The sequence below is a fragment of the Copidosoma floridanum genome, unplaced genomic scaffold, assembly GCF_036245765.1.
Source record: "Copidosoma floridanum isolate Cflo_tuat_1 unplaced genomic scaffold, Cflo_Japanese_pri ptg000016l, whole genome shotgun sequence".
NCBI classification, from domain to species: Eukaryota; Metazoa; Arthropoda; class Insecta; order Hymenoptera; family Encyrtidae; genus Copidosoma; species Copidosoma floridanum.
Window position 1 is genome coordinate 7,329,265 of NW_028321893.1, and position 14,470 is coordinate 7,343,734.

The window sequence follows — 14,470 nt, forward strand, 5'->3', positions numbered from 1 at the left end:
GTAGTCATCATAACAATTTAAGTGTGATCTTTATCACGCAAAATATATTTCATCAAGATGAGGGTGAGCGCGATTAATTTCAAAACACGCAATTCATTGTTATCTTAAAAAATTTCCAAGATCACGCACAAATACAACATCTCTCGAGACAAGTGTGTTCAGAAAATCCTTGGTTCTTGCAAAAATCATACGATGATTGCGCGTTACTGGTAACTTTGAGTGGAGAAATGAATCGTTATTATAGGTAGCGCTAGCATACCACAGTCAAACATCGTTGATCTGGTCAAAAACGCCTTGAGGGACAGGAAAAAATTCACACCAATTAGGCGTGATTGATTTGCAGTGGCACTTCATATGGTAAGCATACCGCAAGAGTGTGTTAGAAACGCTTGAGTAAGAAATTACTGATCGACAACGAGGACGACGACGACGACGATAAATACAAATCACCAAATTAAAGTCTCATAACTGCGTCAAATTGTGAAAATTTTCTTGATGAAAGTGGTACTGAATCAACGTCACCAACAAATTAAAAAAAATTTTTTTAAAGTTGCGCTTCCGTCGAAACAAGAACGAGCATAGCGTCGATTGAGCGGAAAAGTTACCAAGGCGAAGAAACAGAAGTAAAACTTGTGAAAAAAAAAAAACAGTGCTCTAGATATTTTAATCGACTTTCTACTGTTAAAAATAAATACTTTAAACATATCTTCTATGATATACTTAAATTTATTATAATTAACATTTCATAACAAACATAAGGCATCTTGCCTTAGCAACAGTTATCTAAACACTAAATATACGTATCGTCATGAAACATGTATCAATAATGCGAATGAAGAGCTCCTACGCATGCTCAATGCTTAGCATCCCAGCGTCATGCACGTAGTTTCAAATTTACTTATATTCTAACACGTCTCCTTAAATTTCAAATTGTATTATGTTACAAATTTTAATTACTCATGTTTTCATTTTGAATGAATCTTAAATCCTTTTTAAGCTTAACAAATTTAGTTCACCCTAATGCCTTAGTAAGAATTTTTGCTTTATTATCTTCTGAGTTTACTTGATGTTTTTCTTATCCATAAGATTTGGCATACGCTTTCAGACAACGCCCCATACTCAGCTGCTGTCAAAGATTTTGTTACACTTCCTTGGTTCTTAGATTTCCAATATATTACATTATTAAACAGCTTTATAACGTAACCAGTAGTTGATTTTCTATCAACTGCATCACCTGCCCAGTCTGCACCCACAGAACAAGTCAAGATATCTACTTTGAAATTTCTTTCATACGTTAACTTATTATCTTTTATTAAATACAAATATTTTAAAATTCTTATTGCAAATTTGTAATGAGTTTGATTTGAACAGTTTTAAAATCTACTTAAATAATTTATGCTATAACTGATATCTTGTCTGGTTTCTGAGCTTATGTATGATAGTGTTCCTGTCAAATTTCTGTAGTTTTTAAATTCAGATGCTGACCGTGGGAACTCACACTTAAATTTTTGCTCTATTGGAGTTTCCGATAATTTTGCGTTTAGTATATCGTCCTTTTTTGCTAAGGAATATATCGTTCATGATCTAATGTCATGATACCACTTTTACGATCGTAATCAATATTGATACTAAGATATGTTTTAACATCATTTATTTGTTAACACCCTTTTAGTTTCGTTAATTTTATTTTGACTTTTACTACATATTAATAAATCATCCACAAAGATAATTACATAATTTAACGATATTTATCATGTATATTATAGAAACAATAATTATTCTCACTTGAATTGAAATTAAAATTTTTTAAATATGTATCCAAACACTTATACTACGCTCTAGAGCTCTCTCTCAAACCACATAATGATTTTTTTCAGTTACATACCCTGCCTGTTCCATCATTCTAACTTTCTGGTTGCTTAACATACACTTCAGATTTTACATTGCCATCAAAAAGCTGATTTCATATTCATTTGATTAATAATTAGATTATTTTGTAAACAATAAGCCAATAAAATTTTGAAAGTTTGTGTTTTGGCTACAGGTGAATATATGTCGTCATACTTTTCTTTTTGTTGAAAACCTATCACAACCATTCTAGCTTTATATCTTTTGTCTGATTTCCGGGTATACAATCAATCTAAATCAACGATTCTCTCATTTTCTGGTCTATCTCCTAATTCATAAGTTTTATTTTTGATAATGTAATTTATTTTCTTGTCGATAGCTTCTTTCTAATTTACACACTCTTTATCGCGTATTGCTTCATTATAATTTTGTTGAGTGTTTGCACTAACATAATTTACGTAAATACATGTTGCATAATTTTCCAGTTTATACCTTTCTGGTTCTTTACGCGTTTTAGTAGACCTTCATATTGTACTATTATTTTTATTTATAGTTTCATTACTCTTTACATTTTGATGTTTTTATCAAAAACCGAATCATTGAAGCTACTATCGTCATTATCATGTTCTTTACTGTAAAAATTTTCATTTTCTTCACCATTTAAACGTACTAATTTAACATCCTCATCTACAATATCAACGTATCTAGCAGGTTTTATTTTATTATTAATGAATACTCTATAACCATTACTTTCATACCCTACTAATATTTCTACTTTTGCCTTTTTATCACATTTATTATTTCGTTTAACTTCTAGCACTCTTACAAATATTTTATTTCCATACAATTTTATTTTATTCAAATTTGGCTTCACTCCCATTATAATTTAATATGGAGTTTCCTTTTCAAAAGTACTTGCTATAGTTCTGTTTTTAAAGTAAACTGCCGTTTTTACTACTTCTGCCAAAAATTTTATATCTAACTTTGCGTCAGATAATAGACACCTTGCTGCATCCATGATCGGTAGATTGTATCTTTCGGCAGTTCCATTTAACTCATGCACAAATGAAGGGCATATATCTATTATAATACCTTTTTGCTTTGTACATTCATAAATACTTTTGTTTAGGAATTGTTTCCCATAATCACATCTCAACTTTTTTACTCTTTTCCCTATTAAGTTTTTTAATTTATTTATATAATCTACTAAATAATCATGAGTTTTATTCTTAAACTTAACTATCCACACTTTAGCAATTTTACTGTAATCATCAACAATAATAAAAAAAAAGAATTTTTATCTTCATAATTATCTCTATGCGGCCCATTCAAATCCATAGGTTAGATTTGTCAGACATCATTTGCTCTACGTCTATCGTTATGAAATTTAATATAATGCATTTTATTTTCAATACAAATTCCACATTTCAAATAATCATCCTCTCAATTTTTAGGCAGACCTTCAACTAACTTTTTTTTACGCAATATATTTTAATGATCAAAATTAACATGGCCTAGCATTCTATGATCTTTTCTTTCAATTATGTTACATGCGACATCGTATGTCATTTTTTTTTTTACTATGCTAAAAATCTTGTATACATCGGTCATTTTGTATGTTGGTGAAAGCAATTCATTTTTTTTATTAAATGTTTTTGCAGTATTATTTTTCATGATAATTTTATTATAATTTGTTATTTTACCAACATTCATTAGGTTTGTATCTATTTTTTTAACATAGTAAACGTTTTTCGTATGGACTTCTTTAATCTTATCATATAGTTTCAATAACAGATTTATATTTCCTATTTTTTTTGCTTTCAAAGTTTCTCCGTCACCTATTTCAATATTGATTAGATTTTTTGGATTTGTATATTCGGAAAAATAATTTGAGTTTTTAAAAATATGATCAGTGCAGCCACTATCCAAAATCCCAAATTGAATATCATTACTACAATTATTCGCTTCGCAAGTGGCAAGATTTTGATTCTTACAATACCTACATAGTTATCTAAAATTGTACAAAATGAGTCTTTGTCAGTACTTTGATTTCCGCTTTCGCTTTACCATAATTAACACTGTTATCTTGATAATGTTGTTGTTGCCGATGTTGATTCTGCCACTGCTGATATCTACCATGACCACGCTGTGCTCTGCCATGGCCTCTGTTGTCGTTGTGAGAGTTTTGCTGTTGTGTGTAGCTGAACTGACCTCGCCCGCCTCCTCGCTGTTGATTACTTCTTCCTCTGTTTATATTTGAAATTTCAGTGCACGATCCTCTCGATGTGTTTTGTTGTTGATTATAGTTGTTATTATAACATTGACTTTGAAAATATTCTAAATTACCACACTTGTAACAGTTTCTATTTTTTTTCTTCTCCACTGTAAACACACTTGAATTTCTATTATTATTTTTGTTCTTGTATGTTTGATCTTGTATCGCGTTCATTTGAATTTCGTTATGAACATATTCAAATATTTGTTACTCTTCTTTCAAAACGTCTATTAAATCACCAATGTGTTCCGATGTGGGAGGTAATGTTTTTAGTAAATAATTTACTTTTTTTTCGTTAAGCGTTACTCTAGCATTTTATAATTCAACTATTATTTTATGAAATTTGCTTAAAAAATCACTAAATTTTTTAAAATCCCTTAACTTGATTTATTTCTCACACATATCTGCAATACTCTTGATTCTTTTAAGTATAACTTACCTAATTTTTTAAATAATTTCATACGAGCTTGTTTCCTCGTGTATTCATTCCAATTGATGTACAATTAATGCACTACATATGCAATTTATGGCTTGTAAATCTTTATCTTCCCAAGCTGATTCTGTTTTGTTTTTTGATTAATTACATCTTCACATTTTCTCAACCTTTAATACATCAATATTCTCTTTTTCCACAAAATATAATTACTACCATCAAAAATTGGTAACATAAATTTAATATCGTTCGTCATGTCTGCTACATTTTCGATTTTGACTACTTTTAATATACTCAGCACGTTTTTAAAATTTTTAAAACACTTCATCTCACACAGTCTGTCTTCCTTTTTTAATTCAAAATTTGCACTGTTTATCTCTTTTAAGATTCGCTCATTGTTGATCTGTAGAGTTCTTTCTGTTCCTTGTATATTTTCTATTTACCTATACTTGAACATTGCCTTCATATTATACTTCTTTCCACTTAACACGTGCCGAACTTTCTCTTTTACAAAACTTTTTAATCCTTTTGCATCTCAATAAATTTTGCGATGAAACACTTGTGGAACATAACACTAAACACGTTTTATACCCATCTTTTTAATACTTTACGTATTTTTTTATCCATTTTAAATTTTAGCCTCACTTACAAGTAATTGTAACGTGTCTCCAAAGAGACAAGTGAAAAATTAAAAAAAAAAACGAAACAGGCAACTCAAACCACGCTCTGCTACCTTGTTAAAAATAAATAAGCCTGGAAAAATAAATACTTTAAACATATCTTCTATAATATAATTGAATTTATTATAATTAACATTTCATATCAAACATAAGGCATCTTGCCTCAGCAACAGTTATCTATACACTGAATATACTTATCGTCATCGAACATGTATCAATCACGCGAATCGAGAGCTCTTACGCATGCTCAATGCCTAGCATCCCAGCGTTGCGCGCGTAATTTCAAATTTACTTATATTCAAAGAGCTACCATTTGAGATGTACCTGGATACAAATTTTTCAGTCCTGGAACGTAGCTATCGAAGTGCATTGAGCACCGTATTGTGGATAAAAATTCCTTGAACGAAACACGTCGTCAGCGAGATCTTAAATATGCTATGTAGAAAAAGGGCAAAGGTTGTAAAGGCGATTAGGCGTTGGTTGAATTTGCTTTTTTGCGTATGGTTGCCGGAGAAACACCACCGAATGAGCGAACAGTCGATTTATTGACAGCATGCCGCATAACAAATCAAACAAATAAGCACACCTAAATATAACAACTAATTTGTTATACGTCTATTATCTCTCGATAGACAAATAAATAAATAATTAAATAAATTAAAAGTACGCTCAAACCTAACGATCCTGATTGCTATACTTTTTTTGTTTTGGTTTATTCACCGAAGGATAAAAAACACATGAGAATAGTAAAAAAAATAATTTGAACTATCGGTAATTTCAAACTCAATTAGACGGTAATGTATGCTCGATGGTCTGAGACAATTTACACCAACTTGAAATTCTTTAAGAACTGTTTTACCCACTCATCGTTGATGAACTTAATATTTTTCTACAAATGGTTTTCTATACAGGCTGTTAATTAGAGTTCTGGAGGGTGCTACCCGCCGTTATCAGAGTTCACCCCTGGGCATGATTTGTTATAAAAACTGGATTGAAAGGGCAATGCCCTGGCCTCACTGCAAGCGTCGTTAAATTTGTAACTAGAGTAAAAAGTCTTTAAATTTTTGTTCACGCTTCATCCGCAAAAGATGCATGAAATATATTGTTCGTTTTTATTTCCTTATCAGCTGAGAAACAACATTATATGCCTACATGGAGAAATTCGGTCACAGCTAAAGGCAGTGCAGTGCTGCTGGCAAAAACAGCGTGCGTAGTGGGAACGCAAAACAACGTGCGCAGACAGCAAAAAAAACGGTGCTAACGAGCACCTGATTTCGAGCTGCAGGTGCCTAACTATGTAACTTATATGCATGTATGCGTATAAGTTACATAGATCAATTAGCATTAATAAATAAGTGTCGAACTTTACTGGAGCCACTCGGTCGAAGTTCCAGTGGCTTGCACGGGAAAAGAGCGGGCACCTGCAGCTCGGAATCAGGTGCGCGTTCGCACCGTTTTTTTTGCTGTCTGCGCACATTATTTTGTGCTCCCACTGATACAAATGTTTGCACAATATTGCACTAAAAGGGATAATTCAACCATACTGTTTAACATTGAATACACTACAAACAATGTACCTCAACTCTACTTTTTTTTCAGTTCGTGCATCAGTGGAAAAGGAGAAGGAAATAGCGCTATTGAAAGAGCAGTTGGTTGACGTTACAAAGCTACCCATATACGCATGCGTTGTATGCAGGGACGAAAGCATACCAATATCCTTCGCGATGAGCGATTGTAAACACGTATACCTGTGCAGGCTTTGAGATCCTGCTAACTCACGTTCATCTCATGCCCTCGATCCCACGACAGGACTTCATTATTGTCCACAGTGCCGTGCACCTGGCCATATAGAGAGAATTTGTATATCACAACTTTCTTAAATTATTAAGATCTCTACTTTAGCTTATTTTTATAAAAAACGATGGACAAGCTATCGTAAAGTTTATTTGTAAATTAAACAATATGTTGTACTTATATTTCAAGAATCACTTGTTGAGATAACTTAACGTGATATAAGTAAGTTTTCTGGAGTACGACTGCAATAGTTTTAGAGTGTTCTGGAAAAACTTCTACCTGTGTGTATGGAAAGAGGGAGGCACATGTATGTATGTAATCAATCGAATCTTAGGATTTCTTCGACCAATTACAATGAATCTCGATTACTTTTTGCTTTTGTATACCAATCACCGATCGAAAGAAAAATTTTATTTCTATTTAGATGTAACTTTTGTTTCAACTTTATTGATTTCCGAGTACAAATTTTTCAAAGCATAATTTTTTTTTTTTTTTTTTAATTTTTTTTTTAATAGTACAAAGTTTCAACACTTTCAATTAATTGAGAAAAAATTTGTAATTTTTAGAAAGAAAAAAGTATAACTTTTAGCTGAATATTTTCGTACTGTGCCATTTAGACGTAATTTTTTTATCCTAATCTTAAAAAAAGAAAAAAAAATTAATATTGAGTTCAATTATTCGCTGAAATATTTTTGCATCCTTTGTTTTCCATATGTTTTTGATGAATTACAAAAAAAACATACTTGTACAACAGAATTAAAACGATTCTTTTCAGGCACTAAATCGCAACAAAGCATAATGCTTCCTCTCAATGGATCATAGATGGCGTTAAGGCTGGTAAAGTACTAGTCCTAACGCGCGCGATGATTTGAACAATTGGAAAAAAAATTTTTTACAGAAAAACGATTTTTTTTATTGCTTTCGGATAATTACGTTGTTACCTACCTTCATAGGTTTGAAAACATACAACTTGCTTGAGACGTTTAGTTATTGGGTTATTTGTTTGTGCCCATATCTATCACTTTACATAAAGCAAAGTCTACACTTGCATTAATTGCTGTACACAAACTGACTCAGCACAATGTAAAATCAACACTTAGCAAAAACATTTTACACTTGCGTAAACCACTTTGTGATCGTAGTTGTATTGTTTTTATTAAGACTGCACAAGTAGTTTTGCGAAACTTATCCTCGCAAAATTTTTTTTTTTTTAAATATTGTACACGTCTGTCGGGAATATCCGTACCTCTACACTGTAGCAAATAAATATCTACTGTACAGTCAATTTCGTGTAAGTGCCTTTGTGTAGATCTTTTTAGTGTATATCTGGACCCATCTCTCCTGAATAAGTTACACTTAATATGAGTTAGGATAGTTTTTTTTAACTTTGATACAAGATTCTGACTTCAGATTATTTCTGTAGCACTAACTAGTGGAATGGCAAAGAGAGTGAGACTTAAAAAGATATTATGAGCCAAAGGTTGCACTGTATCCTGGGAGCTCGACGGAGAATTTATTGCAAGCATGTCAGGGTATCGCATACTACAACAAATTAAATTTTTGGATGAACTTATCTTTTAGAATAATATTGCAAAACTCCAGCTTACTGAGGTAGTAAACCGTTACCAGATATATCTACTTTAAGGAGGTTGGTCGGCTCTTCGAATTCAGGATAATGTATTAGTGTTAAGACGCCATTACTCGGAAAAACCATTATAATGTGCTTTAAATAAAATAAGTAAAATATTTAAAGACATCTATTTTTCTGTAGTAATAGCCAGACTGTGTGAAAACGGTGGTTGATAATACGTTTGTAGAGAGTTATGCTTTGAGTTTGCACTGGTGTAGACATATTTATTTTTGTACAAATACCAAACAATAAAATACAACGTACTTTGCACAAGATTTTTTAACACAATTGTGCTTCTACACTTGTGCATGCCTGATTTGTGTTTTTACACAAATGAAAATAATAGTGTTGAGTGACTTTTGTTGAGATAACGGTGTGTTAAAACGTTCTGTGCGTAACGTGTAGAGTTGTTAAGGGGCTACACTAAATTTTAAGTTGAAATTTTGAGGGATCGGCTTCTAAAGGAAAATTAAAAAAAAAAGTGTTGTGTCAAGCTGTTGCAGCAATCACTAAGTTTTATCTCTGATATGCGATAAATGTAGTAAGAAATCCGTTTCAGTACTTAGATTATGATACATGTGTTCGTATAATTTTACATGTAATACCAAAAAAACTTTATTAGGTTTATCAATGTGTTTAGATAATCATTATATTGAATCATTTGAGTCGTTTTGCCATTGAAATAGTATTTTCATTTGCAATCATTTGAAATTCTTGAAAACGCTGGGATATTCTTTGGTTAATTTTTAAAAATTTCTCCATACAGTTGACAGTACATTTCTCTTCCTTTTTCTGAATGTTTCGGCTTGTAAAGTCAAATATGCAATCTATAAAACATAATTCTGACAGTTTATTGTATGATGTCAAAAACTCCTGGAACTGAAAAATATTTATTTTTTTAATTTTTGCAAAAGGTTATATGCTCATAAAAATATATTTCTCTAAGACATTAGCTAATTATCATTAAAAGTTATATCTATGTAAATTCCATAATAATGAAACCATGATCCCTCTTATTAATATCAACTCTAAAGAAAACGGGGATAAAATTTGATTCTTAAATGTTTTTCGGAACAATTTCATTAGAAACGAGTGTCTTTTCTTAATAAAAATGAAAATTTCTCCCGCTTCAATACTACTGTCAGAATAACTCTCTCATCAGCCTTTATGAAAAAAGAAAATGCTTACGTAATAAATTTTACTGTTATAATAGTTTTAAAATTTTCAAAAGATAAAATATTTAAAACATGAAATATGGTATACACCTAACATGAATACAGATTAATTATTCAACAAAGCATGTGTAACAAAATTTTTTGACTGTATTTATTAAAATATGTTTTATTTTGCTAAGACATGTTTTATTTTAAAAGAATTTCGCTTACAATTAAACAGTTTAACTGTTGGCTATATTTTTATGATTAAAATACAAATATCACAGAAACGGAGAAAACTCAGATGTAAGGATTGATCAACGATTACGTGAGGATCAAATAAATGATCGTTGTATATTCTTTACATCTGATCAAATTCTGAAAGATAATTATAATTATCTTAGTAAAATACTCAGAAAATGCGTTTAATTAAATATTTAAAGAAATAAAAACGAGACAAGTAAAGAATCATCTTCATAAGCGGATACAAAATTACACAATTGACTGTATACGATATTTGAAATGCCTAATTGCATTAAAAAAAAAGTTTGTGAATTTCGAAAGCAAGTTTCATACAATTTAAAATCACTTATTATTTTTCTGCACAATATTCTAATGTATGTACATATGTTTTAATTAGTGAGCTCCAAGGGAGTAAGTGGCAAAATGCGGGACAGTAACTAATTGGCTATGATAATGTTTGTTACAAACAGAAGAAGACTGTAAATAGAAGAGCACTAGAGACAGACAGAGAGAGAGAGAAAGAGAGAGAGAGAGAGCAGCATAAATAAATAATTTGTACTTATGTCTTAAAGTAAGTTTATTGTATATTTTTACATCAAAATCTCTGTTGTGGTATGGCATTCTAATAATAGCACCGCATTGTTAAGAGAAATAATATTTATTCGCTTCAGTTTATATGTGCACTAGCAGAATATTCTAGTATTTATTTTTTTTTGTGTTACAATTGTATCAAAGTGCCAGGGTGTTCTGCAGAAAATTACAAAAAATTTTCAGACCAAGTATTCAAGTGCTTCAGATGTATTATTTCCTAGCAAATGAAACGAGGAGAAATGCGTAAATCCGAAATGTCAATTGACAAAACTGGATGCTAGGACCCTATTACACATCGTGCCATGTATAAAAAAGATTTATTATGAAATATTAGTGTAACAAAATTTTGTAGCAAATATTTCAATATTTTTTTATTTTATGTTTTAAAGCTAGTTGATGTTAAGCAGTAACGTAAGTATTTAACTACTTATGCATAAGGTGCTACAACTCAGATAACTGTTAATTGTTCATCAACTCAACTTTCATTACACTTTCAAGAAAATGAAGTGATAGAAAGGCCACTGTGAGGAGTGGTAGTTTTATTTTTAAAACAAATAATGTATTTAAAGCATAAAAAGTAAGCCCACGCATGATCAGTCATTTTTAGTGATTATTCATATCTCTAGCACCATTCCTAAAAATTATTACACTGTATCACTGTAGTCATTGATTATTTATTAATAATGGCAGAAATTTATCAGCAGAAATAGATACTCCAAATTTGAAGACTAATGGTACTCATTTATTTCTGACAGTTCCATCATGGAAATCGTTAATGAAAATTTTTTGGAGTGCAAATATGTGATAATGATTAGTGATTTCCCAACAATTTTGAATGTTCCAAATGACAGCAGTGAAGAGCTCCTGCCATCTAGTAGGGATTTTAAAAGTTGCGAAATATTTTTAGATAAATTTTTCAGTAATAAATTTTAAATATTAGTAACACTTTCATTCATCAACTATTTTGATAGGTATTCCAATATCTATTGCTATACAAAATACATCGTTGGAGTATATGGTCTAGCTGAACATGTAACTGGAGATTTCGTTGCTTATAATACTTCAGTTTTTGTAGTGAATATTACTATTGCTTTAATCAATTTTTTTCAAATAGATAATGTGAAAAAAGCACATAACACATCAGAGACGTTCATAAATTGTAATCCTGTAATAATTTCTCCACTACAACAATTAAATAAAAGCATTCGAGCAACTGACAATGAGACTAAGAACTTGGGTGATAATTACCAAAAATTAATAAAATTATTTGAGCAGTCCAGAGAAAGCCGGCTGGGATTCAACCAAAAACTGCAAAATTGCAAACCAAATGCATCGTAAGAGTGTAGCAGAAGGTGAAAACTCTTCATCAACCAGTAAAAAACTCGATTGTACAGGGCTCTCATACAAGTATACTAAATAAAGATCCAATCGCTTTGATGAATAAAGAGTACATAAAGATTCATGGTGTGATGAGACTTTGACAAACGCATTTAAGTTACGGTTTGCTTGCGGCATCGCAGAATACGCCCCTCCCCCTCCACCAGCCTCTGTGATAGTAGTTAAAAGAAAATTGCTAGATTTAGTACTTACGATCACGTATGATATAGTTGTAAAACCAGTTTTAGTCATCGACCCTCTTGCCGTTCCTCAACCCATTCGCTCACCTGCACTCGGCCCTCCCCAAGGAAGACACCAATTATGAACTTCAACAGGTTAATCTTGCTTGGCATGGAGACTTTGTGGTTTATATAATTTAACTTTAACAAAACAAACATCCTTTAATTGCTGCATTTGAAAAAAAAGGTATCGTCAGCAACAAGAAAGATTTTCTGCTTAAGACCTGTATCCTTTCTTCCCTCCACACCTCCTACTTTTTATGTAAAAAAAAGAGCACTCGCCAACTTTGGAGTACCGACGAATATAAAGAACGCCAAATATTTCTCAAGTTTCTGCGAGATAAACAGTCTACTATTTTCCGGTATAAAAAAAAATCGTAAGCAAGAAACACCAATGAATGACGCAAGAGAGCGACAAGCGCTGATAATAACAGACCGTACCCTGGACAAATGGGAAATAGGCCACACACCCTAGTCACCAATTATTCGTACTTCCTCTCTCCTACACTTGAGCAGGCGGACCCAAAACACCATGAATCAAGCAACCAACACAAGAGAATGGAAGCTCCTTCTTGAATTCTTTCTCTTCTTAAACTAGTAAATATCTAAGAGCTTATTCTTCTGAAGAGCTTATACTCTAGCTATAAAGAGACAGCTACTATAAAAAATTAGTCAGCCTTATTACATTGTAATCGTATCACATTATTATGCTTTCTCCAGGAGTATGTGCTCTTAGATGAATATTTTTATTAACACTACAATTAACATTATAATTATAATTGCTATTGTTCATATGATTTAAAAAGAACTGATATTATTATTGAATGAACTTGTATTGAAGTGTTATATGTATTTTTATTTATTATATTTATTAGTTTTAATAAGAATAGTAATCTTATCACTATTTACCATTATTATTATCGTACTTATTGTTGCCACAATAATTCATCAGCTGCTGCGGCCGTTATCATCTTACTAATATATAAACCAAAGTCGCTAAGACCGTTATAATCGCTAACCACGAGAACTACTTAACCAATTTTGCTGAAATTTCGCATACTGTTCTTGATGATTTCGAGATGGTTTTCGCGTAGTTTTTTTCTTGAAAAAGTTGATAACAATAGCGATAAATGAGCTCAAAGTTTTGCTAAAATAAGCTAGCTTTTCGCTTGAGTTCAGTAGAATCCACTAGGTAGCGCCGAGGTAAAACTGAAGCCATTCACAGTCAAAAATAGTAAAGAGTAGTTATAAGATGGCCCATCGAGTTGTCGATTATCATGGTCGTTCATTGGCATTACACCAAGCACAGAGTTGTTAGTAGTGCAGCTGGGCATTACAGCTACCGATGACACTTCTCTTTCGTGGACAAGCCAAGTAAATCGGTTTTTACCCCAGATCGTCAAGATGACCGGGTGACGGAAACATGGGCATTGAGAACGTCAATGTCTCTGGCGAAATACCAGGAGACGTGTCTAGCCTGAGCACAACCTGCTCCAACACTTCAGAGTTTTATGGCCGTTCAACAATCCAGCCTGGTGCTGTCCGAGAATTTTCTACTTTAAATGCAAGCCAGGGAAAACAGCCCTGGAAAGTACAGGCAGCCACAACGGCCTCCTTCTTAGTGGTCGTCCTGACAGTATACCTACAGAAAAGGTATTCTTCAGGCCCACTTTTCCGACTAACGATGAGCGGTCGGTTATCCGGGAAACGACCTGAAGACAAGTAATTCTTTGTCGGCGCACCTTCCTCTAGTACGGTCTCTTTACACAGAGACTCCAAGGATAAGAGTCAAGCAACCCGCAGCTGGCTCTGTATTATCAAGAAAAATAATAAAGAATAACTGGAAATTTTCTCACTGGCCATTTTCAGGGCCGCTATAAGTATTTAAGTTCCCTATTTAACCATTAATCTCATCGGTTCTTTTAAGGGCCCCTAAGTTTTAAGTACCTTGCCAACAAATACATTTTTACTACCATTTTTGGTAACGATTTATTGACTAAAAGACTATGTAAAGCAGTCCACTATTAAACCAAGTTAGTCATTCACTGACAGACGTCACGAGAGCAGTTGTTCTTTATTTAGCTATACACTTTTAAATTCTCATTGTTGATCGCTAAATTGTTACATTTATGTCCTTATTTCAGTTACATGTTCTGCCAATACTACCATGCAAAATATAAACAGAGACTTTTTCTAACGTTAAAAC

General features: G+C 32.1%; 1 protein-coding gene across 4 annotated transcripts in view; it reads right to left on the reverse strand.

Annotated features, from left to right (window-relative positions):
* Positions 1–9,291: 9,291 nt before the first annotated feature.
* Tim9a (translocase of inner membrane 9) overlaps positions 9,292–14,470 on the reverse strand; it is a 150,299-nt gene continuing 145,120 nt past the window's right edge. For all 4 annotated transcript variants that reach the window (XM_014356193.2, XM_089592354.1, XM_089592353.1 and 1 more), the window contains one exon: positions 9,292–9,539. In XM_014356193.2, the coding sequence (XP_014211679.1) occupies positions 9,318–9,539 (222 nt within the window). In that variant the 3' untranslated portion in view covers positions 9,292–9,317. The remainder of the gene's footprint in view (positions 9,540–14,470) is intronic.